The 21,824-nt window shown below is 33.6% G+C and overlaps 2 protein-coding genes across 13 annotated transcripts in view; both read right to left on the bottom strand.

Annotated features, from left to right (window-relative positions):
• Window positions 1-4,494: 4,494 nt before the first annotated feature.
• Window positions 4,495-15,008, bottom strand: LOC122628850 (disks large homolog 5-like). Of its 7 annotated transcripts, none has more exons than XM_043811584.1 (13): window positions 14,888-15,008; window positions 13,997-14,099; window positions 13,465-13,482; window positions 12,997-13,144; window positions 12,489-12,834; window positions 11,996-12,415; window positions 10,825-11,904; window positions 8,804-10,751; window positions 7,544-8,519; window positions 7,176-7,417; window positions 6,859-7,088; window positions 6,541-6,760; window positions 4,495-5,548 (listed from the first exon to the last, which is right to left on the bottom strand). In XM_043811584.1, exons 2-13 carry the CDS (start codon window positions 14,037-14,039, stop codon window positions 5,442-5,444), a joined length of 5,778 nt encoding a protein of 1,925 aa, XP_043667519.1. In that variant the 5' UTR covers window positions 14,040-14,099; window positions 14,888-15,008; the 3' UTR covers window positions 4,495-5,441. The 7 variants fall into 7 exon arrangements, with proteins under 7 accessions (XP_043667519.1, XP_043667520.1, XP_043667518.1 ...); XM_043811585.1 differs by lacking the exon at window positions 14,888-15,008 and having other exon boundaries at window positions 8,804-9,951; window positions 10,069-10,751; window positions 13,997-14,369; XM_043811583.1 differs by lacking the exon at window positions 14,888-15,008 and having other exon boundaries at window positions 13,997-14,369.
• Window positions 15,009-15,969: 961 nt separating this feature from the next.
• The window catches only part of LOC122628851 (rap1 GTPase-activating protein 1-like), a 119,643-nt gene continuing 113,788 nt past the window's right edge, over window positions 15,970-21,824 (bottom strand). For all 6 annotated transcript variants that reach the window (XM_043811590.1, XM_043811592.1, XM_043811595.1 and 3 more), the window contains 6 exons: window positions 21,509-21,691; window positions 20,812-21,050; window positions 20,443-20,721; window positions 20,169-20,334; window positions 19,226-20,068; window positions 15,970-19,120 (listed from right to left, as the gene is read on the bottom strand). In XM_043811590.1, coding sequence (XP_043667525.1) covers window positions 18,959-19,120; window positions 19,226-20,068; window positions 20,169-20,334; window positions 20,443-20,721; window positions 20,812-21,050; window positions 21,509-21,691 — 1,872 coding nt within the window. In that variant the 3' untranslated portion in view covers window positions 15,970-18,958. The remainder of the gene's footprint in view (window positions 19,121-19,225; window positions 20,069-20,168; window positions 20,335-20,442; window positions 20,722-20,811; window positions 21,051-21,508; window positions 21,692-21,824) is intronic.

Below are 21,824 nucleotides of genomic sequence, written 5' to 3'. Positions count from 1 at the left end.
AAAGGATACAAATAATGTTGTGCACTCAAGATCGTTGAAATTAAAAAAAAGGATAGGTATTTACGACGCTTAATTACAAAAATTGTGTTTCAACTTTGTTCTCTTACGATTGTACGTATCACGATGATGTTCAACGACTTTTTTTTTTTTTTTTTCATTTTTCATTTTCTCTTTTTATTATCATTTTTTTGTTTGTTTCAATATATCAAGCAGGATTTTATTGCGGAGATTTCGTATTACAAGCTACGACGTTTCATTCGTTTATTTTTTTTTTTCTTTTTATTTTTTTTTCTCTCTTTTCTTTCTTTTTCTTTTTTAAGAACAACGAAGGATCTGACAGGCAGTATAATATGTGTGTGTTGTGTCTGTATACGCGTGTATGGTGTGTGTATGGCAGGAAGAAAAAATATAGGAAGACAATAATTGGCTATTAAAAGAAAAATAATAAAACAAGAAAATAATCTTAAAAACAACAAATCATTTCACGTTCAGAAAATTTCCTTGCTTATTTATGACTCTTTAAAAATATATTCCTTTAAATAATGATATAATAATATATCGAATACAAAGTGTGATGAAAGAATATAAAAGGCCCTTTTGACATCCTGATATTAGGAACAATGGATATCGGGATAACTGGGCGATATAAATATAAAAAGGTGTAAACGATAATAATCACAATAATCGACGGAGTTCACAATATCTCATCTTAATTATTTATCCAAATACTGTTAATTAAAACTCCATTGGTTTAGTTTCAATTGCGACACGCATATTTCCGTTTGTAATTTTTTTTTTTTTTCTTTTTTTTTCAATAACAAAGTTATTCATCATCGTTCGACGATAAAAATATTGCACTAAGTTAAATTGCAAAGATTTTTCTTTCCTTCTAATAACAAATGATTCGATTTAAATAATTCGCTATAGTTCGCGTTCGCGCTAAGAGAACCATTCTATAGATTGTTATCACTAATTAGTAATAATACATTTCGTAGTATCAAACCTCGTGAAAATTGTAACAAATTGAAATCTTTCGGTGCATCGCCAGGAAGGCATCGATCATCATTTCATTACCCGTTACTTTTGCCTGCAAAAGTTATTGACGTATTTATATTATTATTATTACACCGCATATTACAATTAAGGAACGCGCGCGGTCTAATAAAGGTAATAAAAAAGATGTAAAATTAAAAACAAGACATTTCTTTCAAAAATGCAAACTCTTTCACGGGCCGATTTTTACCTCTTAAATAGAAACATATATCTATTGTTCCTGATTATTTGAAAACTGTTTTATATCTAACGTATTACTTTCGTTTTTTTTTTTTTCTTCTCTTTTCTTTTTTATAGCAATACTATTATGTAGATTTAATCAATTGGAAGACTTGGAAGAGATATAACGCGAAGAAAGGATAAAAAGGAAATAAAAATTTGTCAAATTGATCACAGATGATAATTTTTTGGAGGGAGTATGATACGCGAAGGATGGAAAAGGTAAAAAAAAAAAAAAAAAAAAAGGGTATAATGGAAAGGAAATAGATATACACATGATCGCTAAAAAATTTAACATAGAAGATAGAAGAATACTATCGAAGACTAGTCGTGATCTACGTTCGGAATACATATTCGCAATAACAACGACGTGTGTCGTATCAATCGCATGATCATTCGAACGAGATCGCCGTTTTTTCCGCTTCTCCGCTACATAATATATCACCATCAACGCTTCAATGATTATTAATTATTAGTATCGTCTTATTATTGCATACGTGAATTCTGAGTGCACCCGGCTTATGCACCAATCATGTCTTATACGTAAAATTCTAATTACTATATTTGAGATCCAAGTGAACAAAGTTTACGGTAAACAGAGACCACTATGCTTTAATAGAATTTTCCGATGAAAATAAATTATATCAGTTTATTCATAAATATTTTTTATAGTTTCCAATATATATGGTGTATATATATATATATATATATATATATATATATATACATATACGTACATACACACACGCATATATATATATATATTGCTTTACAAGTATCTCTGTTCACTTGTTCTTTTGATTGCAATCAATCATGCTGAGAATGAGACGAATAATTCTCATTTCTTTTTCATAATGTACGCACTTGTGTGTATGTGTCGAACAATTTTATATATAAAATGTGTGCTTTAAGTGCGAAAATATCAAAAGTGTGTTATTAAATACACGACATCTATATATACTTATCTAAATATAAGTATTGCCGAAAATATGCATTTATTATAATATATTGTATATGTATGTATATAAATATGTGTATATATACACACATACATATATATATATATATACATATATTGATATTTATATATACGTATAGAATTGTTAAGTTGATATGTCGTCGAAATAGTAATCTTATACATATCACAGTACTGTGATCGAGAATAATCATAATCACACGTTACCCTTCTTTTTCCTTCTTTGATACTATTTTACGCTTCGCTTAGCCCTCGATTCATTTCTTTTTCTTTTTTTTTGTTGTTTTTGCTTTCCTTATATCGAAAGTGACAAGGAAAATGTGATTTTTCTTTTTTAGCGAGGCACATATTTGAGCAAAACTTGAAACCGAAGTTAAATACGAGGGAAAGCAAGCCTTTTTTTGTTGATTCTGTATAACAATAAAATCTTAATGAAAATATTTCATTTTCATTTTTTGGATAAAGTTTAGAGAAAAAATATAATCAAAGTAAAATAATTATGCTTAAAAGAGCCATTGTTTTTCTCTAAAAAATATTTTTTATGCAAATGGACTTAAATTTAATTTTTAGATTGTCCGTGTTTATGAAGAGGCTTTCAATTACAAAAAGCAGATAATTGTAACTTTCCTTTTGAGAGAATACTTGGCCCCTAATTATTTTATATTCCAAGTCAGTTCTATATCGCGGTATTATATATCGATCATTGATCATTTCGGTGCTGTATCAAAAATTATATCTAACACTGTGTTAAGTTTGCTGGCTCTATAATAAGAATAAATGTAATTATTATTTTCTTATGAATTAGTTTAAAATATTCTTTTAATTTTTGGTCTCGTTTGTAACTTATGCCTAAATATTGTCTCGTCAAAAAACTAAATTTCACATAAATCAATATCTGTGTTCTGTGGTTATTTTCTTTTCTTCTTATTCCTTTTTTTTTTTTTTTTTGTTTAAAAATTTTGTATATCATATACGATTTGTATGTTAATTATTTTAAATGATATTCCTGTTGAAATAATATATATATATATATATATATATATATATATATATATATATATATATATATATTCTTCGATTTCAAGAAGGTTCGAGCCGCTCAAAATATGTTATAGAAAAATAATTTCTTCGTTATTCTTTGTCAATGAAAAATCGATTTCGCAGCCCGTCGATAGCAATAACAATCAACAACCATTAATTTTTTAAGAAATGCTAGCTTCGATCGCGAAGTAGTTACGGGTACACATAGATGTTTGCGTTTTTAAATAATCGATCATCATACATACATAATCATACGATAGATACATTGAACGTATCGTTAAATTTAAAATGGACGAAAGTTGTATCTATATCCAGAATATTTGAAATAATAGAAATTAAATGTTTCTTCTTTCTTTTTGTTTTTTATTTATTTATTTATTTATTTATTTATTTTTTTAATTAAAGTAGTAAATAATAAATATAAATTAATTAATAATACCTTTTGATTGCATTTTTAAATCAGACGTATACGATCAAAGAATATCTTTGTATCAATTTCATCTGGATTTAGATACTTCAGTACACTGCACGATTACACGTAAAGTATATTTAAATAATTATCACTTGCATTTATAATTAATCTTGCGTCTTAAGCTCGTTAAAAACATCATATTAATACGAACTTAATACGATAATTCACATCTTAAAAAGGAAATATCGATAAAACTATAATATAATCATTGATTATTTTAGAATCGTATCACAATTCTAAAATATAACTATAAACTATTAATTAAAACTCTTCCGAAATAAAAAAAAAGAAATTTTAGAAAAATAAAATATCTTTTCGTCCGATAAGAATCACATAATATGAATTTAAAAATTTATAACATTTTAACGATTCAACGATTGACGATTAAATAATTTATTTTTTCCTTTTGCAATTGTTTAAAAAGTGACGAAGGAGTTTTAATATGCTGTTCATTTTTATAACCAATGCCTATTGTTCCCTACGAGTTATTTACAATTCGATAGCAGGAACTGAGTGTCGATTCAATTCCATTAACTCTGTTTTTACTACTATCAATTCCTTGCTTTAACAATTTACAACTTTTAACTCTTCAAACCAACTCAGTAACAACATGTACTTAACAACATGTATGTAAATAATAAACTAATAAAGATATGTGTGTATGTATGTATATGTATATATATATATATATATATAAATATTTGCATATATATATATACACACACAACCAGAAGCACATATAAATATTATTTAAAATATAATCTAATACTACTTTTTATTTATTAACTAATACTTAATAAGAAAATATTGTGTAATCTTGTTTAGATAAATTATATACAAATAAGTATCTCTTTCTCAACATAAAATACATCATGTTGTTTGTACAGCCTTACTATGAACTATAAAAGTTCATTTTTCAATCACTCTTTCCTATTCCAGATATTAAAATTGATTCGAAGAGTTTATAACAACGGGTGCAGGCACGACAGCAGTTGATTTTTTAACTAAACGATTGTGTGTCTGATCGATATTCATCCATCAGCGGGCCACGATACGACGGATATCAAATTTCGCCTATCAATGGTCTGATAAAATCTCTAAAATATTATTTCCAATGAATCCTTTCAATACAATTTCCAATCAATCATTCCAATACATCTTTAAATCGATCTTTCCAATACACTTTTAAATCAACCAGAACTCAAAGTAATGAATTAAAAAAGAACAAAAATGTCCCATCATATAATTTCATTATTTTAATAACTTGTATTCAAAAGTAATATGCACAGTTATCATTTATATACATTTAAAATTGAGTGTGATGTTATTACGAGATCATTTCTTTCGCAATTACCTATGTAAAAGAAAACGAAAAAAATAAAAAAATCAAATAAAATAAATAAATAAATAAATAAACAAGCCCTGATAATTTTTCTATTATCAATGAAATATTAATTCAACATAAAAGTGAGACCGAACGCAAAAATGGGACCCCGATAAGTGAAAATCTTTGAGAACGAGTTTCAGAAAATATGTATGTATCTTTTTCGATAAAAGACCAAAAATAAAAATGTTTGAAAGCATAATTTTTTTTTTTTTTTTAAGCATGCACGACGTAAGGGCCCCCTGGTGGAATTATATTGATTTCCACTGTGGTTTACGGGGACCCCCCCTCTGATGTCAGGGAAGTCCTCGTGGAACCCAAAGTGCCTTACTTTGTTCATCATCAACGGCCCCCTTGACTTGTGTGCATATATAGGCAACGTTCACTCCTGCTGGGATCACAGCTGAAATTGTTCATAATGAAATATTTTATATAAATTTTTTTATATGAATATGTTTTTGTTATATTTTAATTCTTTCGCTCCGAAGGACGTACATATTCGTATCCGATTGTTTTCTATGACCTACCAATCAGGTACGAAGAGGTTATACATACGACCTTGAAAAGTGAATGGTACCGTATAAAATGTGTATGTATATAAGCCATATTATAATGAAATTTTACATTTTTTAGATAAGATATTGTTGTCATATATTTGGTAATACTGAATTTTTTCAATAGTTGATTATCATGAAATAATTGAAGTATTTTTGGACGATAATATGTTTTTTATTTATTGTCTTTATCAATATTCAACCAGAATAAAATTGTTATTAGTAAAGTATCATTGAAAACTTTTTAAAGAAATAATACAGATATATAGGAAAGATAATGATAAGTCGAACAATAATTAACTCTGAAATTATAAGAGATATCAACAATATAAAATGTCTTATTGAAAGTGGTGTACATGAAACTGAAAATACGACATAGAACGTATGTAGTTTTCATCTCTTTATATGTATATTATTCATAGCAATAGTAAAAGACGAAAGTTAAGTTAATTTGGTTTATGTTAGTTATCCTAGCATGTTTTGAAATTTCCCACACAAAAATCGATTATTACTTGTTTATTTTCTGCTGGTACAGTTTTATAGTACTATAATTAAATGTATCATATGTAGGTTAAAAAAAAAAAAAATAAGAACATTAAAATAAATTATTTTTATTATTATTTAAAAAAATAATTTGAATATATATATATATACATATATAGTATATATAAATATATACTATATATAAACTTCATAATAAAATTTGGAGAATAGAAAATGCTATCGTACGTGGTAACCAATTCGTATGTCGATGTAGCTCAATGTCCACAGCGGTCACATTTTCTTATAAACGCATCGGAGCGAAAGGGTTTATATGTCGTGTGTACAAATATTCACTTACCAGAAATAAAATGCCTATATTCAGCTTCTAACTTAAGCGCTTGCTCGTACATTTCTTTAGCAGCCTTAGCGCTGACTTTATCGCTAGGATACCTTGAGTCTTTTACCTCCTTTATTTGCTTAGTGCTTTTAAATTTGATCAATAAGACTATTGGATAGATCTGATGTCTATGAAGTCGCTCGATAGAAGCGATTGATATATCCAAGATACAGTGTGTGCTCTATGGTATTAAAATAATTTTTATTAAATATATATTCATATATATAAAATTAGACATTTCTAATAGGTATCGTAGAAATGTTTAATACATTGAATTACCTTTTCGCAAATATCTTTGACAGCTTGAACAGTGGTACATTCGAAATAACTTCCTTTCTTCCTGTAGTCCACGTAAAGTGAGTCTCTTAAGCCTTGTTCGAGTGTCGCTTGAGAACAGTGCATAGCTTCTGCCAGACATCTTGTAAATTGTCCAGGAAATTCTTGTAATAATTTTGTCACAACGCATTCGCTCAGAGGACCAATTATTAATACAGGTCTTAAAGCTGGATCTACAAGGACGATTAATTATATTAATATTTGGTATAATGATTCTTCTTCTTCTTTTTTTTTTATTATAACGACAGAGACATACTCACAATCGAGTCTTTCGACACGCTGATAACTAGCTGGAAGACTTTCCTCGTTCAATGTTCCACTATCGCTATACCAGCCCATATTTACTCCAGTAATATGAGATAGTTCTTTACTATCTCTACTGGACGAACGTTGATGTTTCTTTCGACGGAAGAAGCTCCTACGTGCGCTGGTTGTACCACGTCTGCCAGCATCCGTTTCTATATCTCCCAAAGATCGACGCAAAAGTAATTCTTCTTCGACTCTAAAAAAGAAAAAACAGAAAGAAAGGAAAAAAAAAAAAAAGAAAGAAAGAAAAAGAAAAAAGAAATACAAATATACGTTAGTTATCATTTAAGCATCGTCATTAGCCAATCATAACTTTACTTACTTGAATTTGCTTGGAATTATACCACAAGTTTGTCGCCTTCCTGTTTGATCGACCAACCAAGCTCTCCAATGGCCAGGTGTACCGTTGAACATAGTATTATCCACATACAAAATATCATCCTTGTTGAAATGAAGTTGCAAACTATCTCCCATTTCACTGACTCGATCAAACATCGCCTTGATGTAAAAACTATCACCAGGTTTATCCTTGACTTCGTTATATCGCTGTGGTAAATATTGAGCTATTAAGGTCACTTTATCCGCTGGTCTTGCTAATTCCAATGCGGCTTGTTCAGCGGTTGCTTGTTTCAGATCTACACCGTTGTATTCCAAAATTCTATCACCAGTACGTAAACCAGCTTCTTCTGCCAAACAGCCAGGCTGCACGGAATGAACGAATATACCAACGCCGTTGCCTCCCACGAGCGATATACCTAAGTTAGAACACTTCCTAGTTTCAATGAATAAATATCTTGGTTCACCTGGAGTTGGACTTTTACGATTTTGTTCTTCTTGCGTCGGGCTCCTCACAGTTGCATTTTGTCTCTGCAACGTTGTCGCAGCCTGATTAAGTTGTGCACGCGTTAGCGTGCTCCCAGTTACACGTAAAGTATCAAGAGTCGCGGAATTGCGCATATTGTCGAGAGTAGCCGAACTACGTAGTTCAGGTTTTCTAATATTGATATCCAAAGATGCTGAATTTCTGATTTCACGTTCTCTTTCTTGCGTAGACCTAACTTCCAACGAAGCAGAATTTCTGATATCTCGTTCTGTACGTTTTACACTCAATAAAGTAGTAGTAGTAGTAGTGGTGGTAGTGTCACGTTCAGGTTCGGCATTTTCCAAAGGTTCGATGGTCGTTTTCCTTGGAACTTCAGGACTGTTACATGGTGTAGGTGAGCCACTTCTGGTGCCACCTTCTCCACCACCAGCTTCCGAAGAACTAGAGGATGCTGATCCTTCAAGTTCGTTGTACTCTTATATAAAGAAAAAAAAAAAAAAAAAGAAAAAAAAAGAAAAAAAAAAGAGAGAGAGAAAAAAAAAAAAGAGAAGATCATAATGAAGAAGCTGTTGTAAAGTATATTCAAAGAAGCACTAGATAGTTATGTTACAACAGCAAAATAGGAAGAGAACTTTATCCTTTTTATTTTAAGAAACATGCGACATCGATAAAGTGCGTATACCGTACATAGATATACGAAGGAAAGCTAGCGTTTTTTGTCGATAAAATACTTAGTGCCTGGACTAAGACAACACTTACTGTCTGGACTGTACTGCACCAACATCGTTATGGAATTACCACACTGGCGTAAAACGTTGGCAGCTAGTTGATAAGTAGCACTCCTCATATTAATTCCACATACTTCTAGAAGTTGATCACCGATCTGAAGACCAACTTGGGACGCCAAGCTATGTTCACTGACGGTGGAAACGAAAACTCCTCCACTTTCCAAACAAGAAATTTGTATGCCTAATGGCTCGACCGATTTGTCTATGTGAACTCTACGTAATTCACCAGGAGCTGGTCGAGGTTGAGAGTAACAATAATCCGGCATACTCGATCTCTTGCTATTGCTGCCTCCTCTGATGGTTCCTCCGGTACTACTACCATTACCCGTTCCAGGACTGAGAACCTCCACGTGAAAAGTTGGCATCGGACTGCCTCTCTCCGACGTTCTTTCTATACTCCCAGTCGAAAGTTTGCCAACACTGTTTTTTGATGTAACACTAGGATTGGACGGTATACGAAAACGTTGATTTTCTTTTTTTCTTGGAAACGTACCACCTTCGTATCCATGAGTATACGCTGGCACATCGTATGCCATGCCGACCGGTGGAGCACGAGGTTTGTGGTAATGCAAATCTACGGAGGGTGTGTGCAAATGACCAAAACCCGTTTGCGGGCCCGGACTATACGGAGGCTCGAAACAGTAGGATCGTGCATCGGGAAGTCCTATAGACTCTCCGGATTGTGCAGACGGCAATGACGGTGGTGATGGATATCTCGAGGGTAAAGAGTTCTGCTGGTGTGGATGCGGATGCAAATGCGTGTAGGGGGGAAAAGAGAAATTACCAGCTAGCTGTTGTCTAGGTCCACTAGTGGACGAAGTCGATGACCCAATTCCCGAATAGAGTTGAGAGTGCGCTCTATTATGTTGCAACGTTTCTACCTGGCTATCGTTACTCATAGCGTACTTCTGCGCTTTCTTTTTAGCGAAGTAGTCCATGTCTCGAGCGATATTAGCAGACTTTACAGAGACATCGATACTAGTCTCGGACGGCGCCAAAGCCGAGCTAAGCCTGTTATCAGTATTCTCAATCTCGATCGTCACTTTCTTATCTATCGTAATATCCTTGAACTGTACCGCCGGCGTGAAGGACTTCTGACCAAAGAGTTGTCCCGATTTGCTGAAATTTGGTAACGGTGTTTCTACGGCTTTGTATACGGTATGCCGATTACTGACATTAGAGAAATTAGCTAGGGGGATAGGGTTGGAAATACGATTATAGTTGTAACTATCATACTTTGGCGGATGATTCAGAAGTACGCTCAGTGGTAGCCTTTCCTTCGTTTTACGTGGATGTAATATCGTACCGGTACCATTTTGTATCAATGGACCACCTCTAGCCTTGGGCCATGTACCACCGTTTTTCTCCATTTTCTCTGTCCCACGACGTTTACTTCTTTTCAGTACGCCGTTAGTCGTTTTCTTGTGATAACTCTCTATAACCGAATCGAGTTCCGCTATCGCATCCTGTTCCTGTTCGAACGTATTTGGACTTGAATTGGGATGTCTCTTCTTCTTGTCATCCCGATCTTTGCTAGGTTTACGGCCCCTCACGAAATCGATCTTTTCTCTTATGTTGTCCCAAGCGTTGCTTATCCCACTTGGCTTTTCCCCGCTAACAGACTTCGAAACTTTGTAAACGCTCCTGTCTCCGAAGTTCGAGCCAATGTATCTTCTGTCGGAGTCGTCCGACGTTGTTTTCAACATCAATCGTTCATGGTCGGTTTGCGAACAACTGTTTACCATCTTTTGCTTCTCCGATGCAAAACTGCCACTGATCGGCATCGTTTCCGAACTGGTGGCAGAGGATAAAGGAATTCCCTTAAGCGTGGTGATCGTTAATACATCCGTTGTATTGTCGTTCAAGATAGTCATTGCCTCGTGAGCCGAATTGATTCCTTCCATCGGTTTGCTATTGATCTGAAAAACATCAAATCGCGATGTCGCACGTCTCTTAAGTTAAAGGAGAAGAGAAAGAGAAGATACAACTTACGTTCAAGACTCTGTCGCCAACAGCCAAATTTCCATCTTTGGCAGCTGAACTGCCAGGTGATATCTTTGATATGTATATACCAAGCTCCAAAGCGATTCCATGCGGAATAGACCCGACAGGTAACTGTATAGTCCTCAACGATCTTCTACTTAATCTTCGTCTTCTTATAGTCAACGTTGTCGGACTCACGGCACAAGAACGTAGCGTTTCTAATATCATTCTTGAAGATACCGAGGCACAGTCAACGTTGTTCACACGTATGATGCAATCGTTTACTCTCAATTTGCCGTCAGCCGTACTTCCTTGTGTAACTTGTGCTACATAAACACCCGTATCATTAGGGTAATATGGATTATCACGTCCCCCCACTAACATTATCCCCAGATCACGATCAGTATCCACGAGTCTGCTCAAATCCATATGGATAGTAAGTACTTCCCACTCGTTGGGTTCCGCGTCGATAGTGTTGTCGTGACCATGCGCAAGACCTTGCCCAAAGACACTTGCTCTCAATGCGTCGCCAGACTCTAGCTTCTCCTTTAAATCTTTCAACTCTCTCGAAGCCTCGTTTCGTTGTTTTTTTATATCATCAGAATCACGCAAAGCGCCTGCCAATTCCGAAACAGCACGATCACGTTCCTTTCTTAATCTATCGCATAAAGTTCTTATACTCTCTCTCTCCAGTACTATTTTATCTCTCTCGCTAAATGCCCAATCTCTCCTTCGTTTGGATACTTCTGCCTCTTGTATCGCTTCCTCCAGTTCGGCTTGCAACGTGTCTACCGATTTTCTAAGCTTGTCTAATTCTAAATTCGCTTGGTCTATATTGTCCATACGTTCTTTCTCTCTCTTTGCATCTCCATTGTTTGTTTCACGTTCGGCCTCTTTGCTCGCATTGTCTCGTTCTCGGTTATAAGAATGCAACTCCAAACGATTCTTGTAGTCTCTGTTCGCACCTTCGGAATAATCACCGAACTTTTGACGTAATTCATTGCACTGCTTTAAAGACTCGTCTCTGTCTTGAAGAGCAGACGATATTTCTCTCCTCAAAGTTTCTATCTGATAGGACAGTGTCTTTTTCTGACAAAAGATAGGAAAATGATATATTTATATACAACATCGGATATATTAGTTATTAAATAAAGATATTTGTTTGAAACGCATTGCTTACCTCGTCAACGAGTTGTTTATTTTGATTTTCTAAGTGTGTGATTTTAGTAAACGATTGGGTCAGATCATCGCCAAGTTTCTCCATCTCCTTGTGTACGGTATCTCTTTCACCCATAATTAAACTATATTCTTGTAATGCAGCATTCCTTTCCTCCGTAAGCCGCTTAATATCTTTGCTTGTTTTCATACGTAACACCATAGCTTGATTAATTTCTTTCACCGCTTCTTCGTGTTGTTGCTGCATTTTAGCAAGAGCTTCTCTATACTCGTTCCTCTCCCTCAACGCAATGTCCCACTGCCTTATGGCAGCGGTACATTGTTGTTTCAACCCATTACGCTCACGTACGGCAGTGTTACGTTCTTGGAGAATTTCATCATACTGTTTCTTCAATCTTGCAGCTTCTTCTTGCGATAATTCCAACTAATTTCAATGTAAACATTTTATTCGATATAATAGATCACTACCATTAGAATAACACAAATATTTTCATTACCTTGTTAACAACGGAGGAATGAGATGCTATTAAATCATCGTATCGCTTTCTAAGCGAGTCGTATTCGTCCTTGATGGCCTCATATCTTCTAAGCGCAGATAAATAATGCTGATTCATATCTCCGTTGTTGCTGTCGGAAACAAGAGCTTCTTGATTCTGACATCTCAATTCCGACACTTCTTTCTGTAATGCTTGCACTTCTCTGTCCAGTCTCTGTTTGTCATTTACCAAATCTCCATACTTTCCACGGAGAGCAGAACTTTCTTGGGACGTCGCTTCTAATTGATTCATGACTGCTATATGTTGTCCACGATAATACTCCAATTCTTTCATAGTATGTTCACACCTGCAAAAAGATATTCGTTTGATACTTGTTCCACTTATACCAGGACACAATCATTATTGTTAACATTTATAATATGAAGATTGGTATACATGCTCGTAATTAAGCATGCAGACTTAATAACTTAAAGCGAGGACAAAATAATAAAACAAAATTAAGACAAACCGTCTAACAGTATCGGAGTGCTTATGCCTAAGTAACTTAAGCTGATGCATTGCTTTATCACACTGAGCTTGTAAGCCCTCATAATCGGTACGACATTCAGGACTCCCAACAGGATTTCCAACGCTCCCGTAGCCTCCATTGTCTCTTTCTGCATGTTACGTGGAAAGTATATTCCAAACAGCGAACATAACACAATGGATATGGGATAATAAAATAAAATAAAATAAAATAAAAAAAAAAAGAAGAAGACATGCTTATATGTTAAACAAAGAAAGACACATATTTTGAACGTGAAAACAGAAACTATTTATTTTGGATTTGCAATAATAAAAAGTTTTTGTAAATTATTTGAATATAATTTTAGACATCTACTTAACAAAATTGACTATTTTTAAAACATACTTTTATCAAACGTTAGAACAAAGAAAACTTACAGAAAAAATTAAATCTTGTCAATTTGCTTCTTACCCATATTTATTGCTCCATCTAGAGAATAAAGAGAGATAGATATCACAATTTTTATATAAAGTATGATTATTAAATAAAATTATATCTTATATAATATCGAAAGAAAAGTTTTCCAAGCTAATAATATCAATACGTAATATCTTAATTAACAGGTGAAAAGATTCGAAGGAACGATTATTTGTTCCACTAGACGAAACATTATAATCAAAAGTCTCACCAGCTTTCACCAGAAAAGAAACTCTAGGTCACGCATATAAGCATCATGATTCATCACTTTTTTTTGCAAATAAAAAATTACAAACAATCTTCTAAACTTTTTACAAACAATATCAAAATCGTTTTAATTCTAACAAGAATATCGGCCTGATTTGTAATTACTATAGATTATTCTAATTTTGTTACACGTACTACTTGCTAATAAGAATATACTATAAAGCTACATGCGGTTTGATGTTACAAAGATCAAGATAAAGAGATCGTTATGTTTCTTCACGCTAGAACAATTAATAATAAATGAAGAAAGAAAACTCACCACTACCTCCAGCGCTACCCAAGGATGATGCACCAGAAGCCATGCTCTCGTTCCACCAAGTCTCTACAAATATTTTTCTAGCAAGGTACGTGCTAGGTATCGCCTGGAAAGTACCCATATACTGTACTTCACGGAAGAGTGAACCCTTTGTGAATTACTAAGAAGTAGCCTTCGGTATGACATTAGAGCTACTATATAAACGTAGTCGCGCGCATCAGGGGGATGCAACATTGCACCTGCCACACATCTATATTGTCTGGTGCTCCAATACAAACGCACATACTGGAGTATATCGAAATTTATCATGCATGTCACTTTTTCCACGCGACGAACAGAAGACACGGTGTTAATACGTGCATGTGTGCATGTGTGTATGTGTGTATGTGTGTATTTGTATTTTGTACGTATATATGTATGTGTTCGTTCGTTCGCGCGCGCGCACGAGTGTGTATGTGTGTGTATGTGTGGAGGAACAACGAGAGAGGACGTATGTTTTCTGAATGGGCGTAATAAATTAATCTACGTCTTGCTGATGTGTCCCGAGGTTAGCGCGTATTGTTTCTTTTCAACGATACTCACGAGATTATCGATATTTTAGGTGAGTTTGTGCGCGAACGTATAGAGACGTATAACGGAGATAGCTTTAATATCGCCATGGAAGAAATTAAAAATTCTTTTGTTAGATTAGAGGTAGGGGAGGGGGTGGTGGGAACGAATAGACCAAACGGTCTCGAAAAGGTGATTTCAATGATACATGCCATGAATCTATGGCGATAATGTCCAAAGGATCGTACTTCGTTTCTCTTTTACACGAGACTTTGAAAGGGTCGACTGTACCGTACATCCCGAGAACAAATAACACGCCGATTTTCGTAATAATTGATCGCTCACCTGCTGCACTAACGAGCCTGACAATTAACCATTTTCGTCTACCACTTCGGCCAATTTCGTATTGTCGGTAATAAACATACTTCACGGACTATGCAGTTTAGAGGGCAGTGTCGGGCGTGGCGCTGCTGTGTGAAATAAAAGGGTTACTCCGTCGGTCTTTTAGGATCTCTCTTTTTACGCAATTTTTTTCTTTTTTCTTTTTTCTTTTTTTTTTTTTTTTTTTTATACGTACTATTCCATATTCTTTCTCTTTTCATCCGTTCTTACGTTTCGTCTATCAATGATAAATCTATAGTTATATAGTGAAGTATAAAATTCATACACGTTCTCCTTTTCCCGCCCAAATTCGAAATTATTGCGAAGTTAGTAATATCCTTACGGCGGGAAATTTAAATCGTGAGATATTAGTAGATCTCGACTTTATCGATCGGCTCTTTCTTCTCTTTTGTTATGTACTGGTATTGATTGTTCTTGTTTTTCTTTTCTTTTTTTTTTCTTTTTCTTTATTTTTTTATCTTATTTATTAATTTAAAGCATTGTTATGTTACAGATAAAGAATCATACTCTATTTTTGATAACGCTTATCTAAATAATCTTTCGAGTGTAATCTTTCTTCTTCTTCTTCTTTTTTCTCTTGTTTTTTTCTTTTTTTTTTTTTCTTTTTGTTTCGTCAAAGGGATCACTTTATTTTTATATCAGCTAACGAGACACATTCAGTGGCCTCGGATAAATTTGTCTTTTACCCTTCATGAGGTATCTGGAAATAATTTGTGTAAAATTAGGGGGAAATTATACTTCCTAGGTGACCTACTTTTACAAAGCAGTTTTAATATCCTGGCCTTGCGTAAATCACCTTTCATAGAAGATCGCCTATCGTCTAAGAATAAATTCGAATGAACGACAAATCGATTTTATTATGATAAGTTACTATGTATGAGCGTTTCTTATTATCTTATAATATTTATTAAATAACATATATATATTTTTTCTTTTTCTTTTTTTTATAAATAACGTTAAATTTATATACTACGAGTAATCATTATCATTAGTATTATCAAGAAAAAAAGAAAACATGAATCACATAATTTGCAATATTCGTTTCTCTGAAACTGTTTATTTATACATTAAACTTTACATTTTGATCGAGCATTGTTTATATATTTTACTATAATAGCATTAGAAAGACAATATTTTGTAATAAAAACTGAACGTTTCTACTTGCGTAAAGAAATATTAAAAAGTGTAGAGTTGTAAGATCAATCGGTATAAATAAACGTTTTAAATTACGTTTATCCGTCGATAACTTATTCCTTTTCTAAATTTATTCTTCCTAAATAATTCTTTTATCTTTTTAATGACACATCGTTATAAAAAAAAAAAAAAAAAAAAAAAAAAAAAAAAAAGATTAAAAAAAGGACCTTCTATCGAAGAAAAGAAAAATTTATTTGTATCGTTTTTATTTTTTATTGGTGAACATCATTTATCGTTGATATACGAGTCGACAGTTGTGCATTAGAAAACAAAAAAAAAGAAGAATTGAAAATAAAAATTAAAAAATAAAAAAGAAAAAAAAAAGAAAAACAAGAAAATACAGAATGCGAATACTCTTACCAGTCATAAGAAATATATATATATTTTCCTATTTTAGTATCAGAGAATAATTAGTATCCGCAGTTCAGTTAGTTAGATTCGAATAATTAATATTTAAATACAAAATATATATTTATAGCAATAGTATTCTCTCTCGCTCTCTCTCTCTCTCTCTCTCTCTCGCGCATGCGCACTCGTTACGCTTTCACTCTCTCTCTCTCTCTCTCTCTCTCTCCCTTTCGTTCTCTCTCTTTTTCTCTTTCTTTCTCACTTTTTCTCTCAAAACGTAGTAACGCGTACCTCTTTGTAATATAAATCGTCTTTCTTTGATTTTGCAAGGCCAGCATAAGAATCACACTAGACGATAGTAGTTAGTTAAAAATTTGTTGAAAAAAAGGAAAAAATAATAAAAAAAAAAAAAAAGAAAGAAAAAAAATAAGAATGACGAAACTCGTTTACGGAACCGAACGACAAATATAACGCGAAACGCAATTTTTACATTATATACATTATTAAAAACGACATTTTGATTCAAATCATTTGTTAGAAAAAAAAACAATGAAAAATATTACGAATCGGTGATTTGTAATAAATTATAGTTTATCAATTTTTATCGACATTAATAAGATAACAAGATAATATTACTTTTACAAATGACAAAGATGGAATTGCAAAGTGATACTGTGTAGGCAGTGATATCCATGGTGTTTTAGCAAAGTATTCATAATATATATGTGTAGTATATATATATATATACATACATATATATACGTGTATATATATGTATATATGTGTGTATATATATATATATATATATATGCACCTATAATGTGCTCTGAAGGAAGAAATTTGAATGATAAGTATAGTAAAGATTTCACAAGTGCCGAAGGTATACGATACATATTATATTCTATATGTAACTCAATGCATATTGTATGAAAAGGAATGTAGAGAAAGAAAAGAAATGGCTTCAACTATATTAAGCTTTGGTATTTTACGTGTGTGTGAGTGAACGTTTTTGTCCTTTTTTCTTTTTTTTTTTTCTCTCTAAATCCTGTCAATATTTGCATCTACTTGGACGATCAATTATTTACACAAGCTATATCAATTAAAACGTTATTGTTAATATAAAATATTTTTATATATATATATATATATATAAAAATCATATTATAATACTAATAATAAAAACTACTAACGGAGACATAGCACAAAATAAAGCAGCAAGTGATATTTAACTTCTTTTTCTTTTTCTTTTTTTTTTTTTCATATTAACAAAACATGAACAATATATGTTGCTTTTCTTTTAATATTATTTTAACGCAATGACCGATTAAATATACGTATATCATGGAATAATTTATGACAACTTAGAAAAATGATTAGTAGATTCGTCAAATTATGTAAATCGATTTTAAGAGACGATGAAATTATCTGTTGAAGTATTAACTCGCGTGACATTTATATTCACTAATGTTCCAACGTATTATCGAGAAACTTTGCTGTGACATGTTCACATAAGTTTTGAAGATTTTCGAATTTGTTAAAATATATCATCGTTATTAGACTTAATCGGTAAATTAACAAATCCGTATCTTCAAAGATTTTATTAATAGATGTTCGTATTATTACTACTTACAATAGTATATATATATATATATATAAATATATATATATATAAATAAATATATATATGAATATATATATATGTAAATATATATAAATATATATTTATAAATATATATGTATACTATGTATGATGTGTGCGAGAAGTATAATCAGAGTTAAGTGACCTACACTTAACTAATACACGGTCATATGCATTGGTGCGTTACTTTTTGCGTGCTCTTTTTAGCATCACAAATGCTAGATCTAAAGGCCATTTCACTTTAAAAAGTGACTAATATTATAATGACAAGATGTTTGTATCGCGGTTGGTATTTATATCTATTGAATTATCAACTATATTGACTACAAGGGATTACCTTATATCTATCAATAAATTAATCGATAAATATTTGGGATATAAGTTAAACAAGTACTTCAACAATCAGAATCTATACTGTTGTACGTTCCAATAACGAGCTCGACTTCGAGAGAACCGTGTAGTCTTTGACTTTACATTCTAATTACATATCCCTTATGACTTATCGAATTTGTACCAATCGCTATCTAAGAAAACCCAGTCGTAAAAGCGAACCGAGGAAGAAAGCATTGATTGCAAGTTTTTTCGTGTACATACACACACACACATTATATATTTATATATATATACACATATACGTATATGTATACGTATATGTATATATCCAACAACGAGACATCTCAAATGATTTTCTTTTAAAAGAAATGATCTCGAAAGAGTGGAAGATCTACGAAGTTTACGAATTGGTCGGTCCCCATTCGACGATTAAAATATAGCGATCTTTAACGGTAATCTCCGTTAACGATAACGAATCAAAAAATGCGTTCGACGATTCTTCAAACGGTGGACGTCTGTTGATTGTTGTTATCCAAAGGAATGCTCGTCGAACATTCTTTTAGCATCGCCCTTAATCGGAGAATCTCTTTCGATGCTGCCGCTAAGTCAGATTGCAATTGTAACTCTTTCTCTCGAAGGCGTTTAATGTCGCGTTGACAAGTCTGTTGGATTAAAATATAAAGAATAATAAGAAACATTTCACCAACGAACAATACATAAACGTATAAGAAAGCGATTAAAGAGATATTTAAGCTTTTCAAACTTACCACATTTTGTCTCAATAAGTCCAGCTTATCGCACTTAAGTCTAGTAACTTCCATCCTCAAAGTCTCGGTTTCCGCAGCACCGTCTTTGGCATTACACCTCGTAGTGTCGTGCGTTTCCGCGGAACTCATAGATTCAAGACCTGTGTCGCTGTCGGGATAAACAGCTTGGTCGAGTTCAAGCTCGCTGTTCAATGAGCTATCGTCGCTTTCGGAAACAACGCGTTGCGTTATTTCGGTCTTTTCCGTTCGTTCCTGTCTTCTCAAGTTTTCATGAGTTAATCGTTGAACCGAGGAAACCGTGGTGACCTTTTCCGTGCTCGTGGAATCATTTGCACTAATTCCTGTACCAGATTCTCTACGATCTACCTCGTCCTGTTGCAACGTAGCCAAACTGCTATCCTGATTGTCCGTATTAGACAAGCTACTGTCTTGACTTCCCAAACTAGGGCTACCTCTTTCCGAATCCCTTCGTAGAGTCAAATCTGGCGAACCCAATGGACTTGACGGTTCGACGGATCGTTTCCCACTTATCTTTCCATTGGATTGTCGATTACTCGGTGGACTTGGTTCAGAATGAGCACCCTTTTTAGCGAGTTGTTGAGGTACGCTCTCGGTCGATGCATTTCTCACTCGAGATATCAATGCCTTTCGTACCGTATCGATGAATCTTGAGCCAGTACCTCCGCCACCGGAAGCTGAGGAATCGCTTGCCGTTGGACTTACAGGACAATTCCCACCGAATCCTAAATTACCTCCTAAACCAATGGTACCTCCTAAGAACTCCGCTGTCTTTGCTTGTAATCCTTCCGTCAAGGACTCCAATAGAGCGGATCTGGTTCGCAACTGATCGTTATATCATAAATATTAGTTCGCTTTACTTGGAATGATATTAAAATACAAAAAAAAAAAAAAAAAAGAAGAAGAAGAAGACCGTCTAACTTACTTCTAATTTCGAGAACTTTTCAGCCTTGTAAGCCGCGTTTTCAGCGTTCACCAATTTCGTAAGAAGGAATTCTTTAAATTCGACGCCTCTTAGGAAGACAGCAGGTGTTGGTAAGGCCGGACCGAACCAAGGTACGTCGTCTCTCGCTGTTATACTCACCTTATACCTAAAAAAGATAAATAAAACGATGAATAAAACGATAAATATTATACATGTATTTTTGAGACGATTGAATTTGATATGAAATGACATATATATAGTATATATATTGTACCTTGTGTTAGGGGTACATGGATCGACGACTTGCACGACGATAAAGGCGTGCAAAAAGTGACTCGCGATCATATCAGGACTGAAAGGTGTAGGCTCCTCTTGGAATATAATCGCTACGATATCGTTACCAATGTGTCTCTTGCGTTGTAATTGTTGCGAATCACCTGGACTATACGGTAAAAGCGAAGCCACATGGAAGAGAACCTCACGGCCACGAAATACTTCGTAAACCGCGGAATCTCCTGTTTGACCGTGCCGAGTATCCAACCCTCCTCGATATCTACAAAATTGAATATTACGTTGAGTACATTCTTTAATAACTGTTAAAACAATAATCGATGAAAATAATATCAGATGACGATATACAGACCCTTTGTGATCCTTCAAGTCGATCTTTTGTCCCAAAAGATCAAGAAATTCTTGGAAAGCAGGTGTGATCTGACGATTACCGAAAAGCTGTTCTTCGGTCACCTGCCCAGCGCGTTGATGAAGTACGCCGAATTTGAATCTCGAAACGAGTGCGTGCTCGTCATATTGAGCTATCAATGTGCCAGCTCCTGAACATACCACTGGCATCAAAGTATTTACGTTCAAGGAGTCGTTGATCGCCTGAAAAAAATGATGCTGGTTATTTCTCTCTCCCTCTCTCTCTCTCTCTCTCTCTCTCTTTCTCCATCTATCTCTCTTTCTTTCTCTCTACTTCTGTCGTCGCGTACTTTTGTACTTTAGTAGCGATGATCTATTTTCGTCGATTCGACACACGTGACACATTGCTCTCGTACGAGTCCAAATTATAAGTCGTTAAATTACTCACGATTCCAAGTGATATTTGTCGTTATTAACCTCTATCATATAAGACTGAGAGATCAATAAAAACGATCAAACGATTCTCATTAAGAAAATATGCATGTTATCTTTCGTCATCTTTGATGTAAATTGAAAAATATTCATATATACTACGTACATGTATACATCTTATATGTTATATGTATATAACTTATTACGTATATCCTCAGATATTAAATTGATCATTAATTTATTTCATTAAGAAATAAAAACTCATTTACCTTGACCATTTTCGCTGGTGAAGGAATCGGTCCAAGTGATGCTGCTGGAACTAACTCATGCGTTGAACCAGCACGTAATCTCAGCAATACTCGCCAGTGTTCTTGTCCAGCGACCGTCTCGGCCTTCACCGAGACAAGGACCGGCCCATTCTCGCTATCCCTTCCTATCAGGTTCACATGTTCCTATGAAAGATGTGAAAAAAACGTAATGAAACTTTTTTATGATCGAATCATTAACGGTGACTTGAAAGTTTTTTAGTGTTTAATTATAAACAAAAGAAAAAAATCAAAAACAAAAATTGAAAAAGAAGAAATA

Source organism: Vespula pensylvanica, chromosome 4 (genome assembly GCF_014466175.1).
Source record: "Vespula pensylvanica isolate Volc-1 chromosome 4, ASM1446617v1, whole genome shotgun sequence".
NCBI classification, from domain to species: Eukaryota; Metazoa; Arthropoda; class Insecta; order Hymenoptera; family Vespidae; genus Vespula; species Vespula pensylvanica.
The sequence above is the reverse complement of the archived record's forward strand: the minus strand, read 5'-3'. Positions and strand labels throughout refer to the sequence as shown.

Bases quoted from the DNA above. Each gene is read 5' to 3' on its own strand.
- LOC122628850 (XM_043811583.1), bottom strand. From the start codon at position 14,114: ATGGGTACTTTCCAGGCGATACCTAGCACGTACCTTGCTAGAAAAATA. The intron at 6,761-6,858 runs GTAATTCAATGT...TTAATACCATAG, and splicing joins TCAAAGATATTTGCGAAAAG to AGCACACACTGTATCTTGGA. The intron at 5,549-6,540 runs GTAAGTGAATAT...GAACAATTTCAG, and splicing joins ATATAGGCATTTTATTTCTG to CTGTGATCCCAGCAGGAGTG.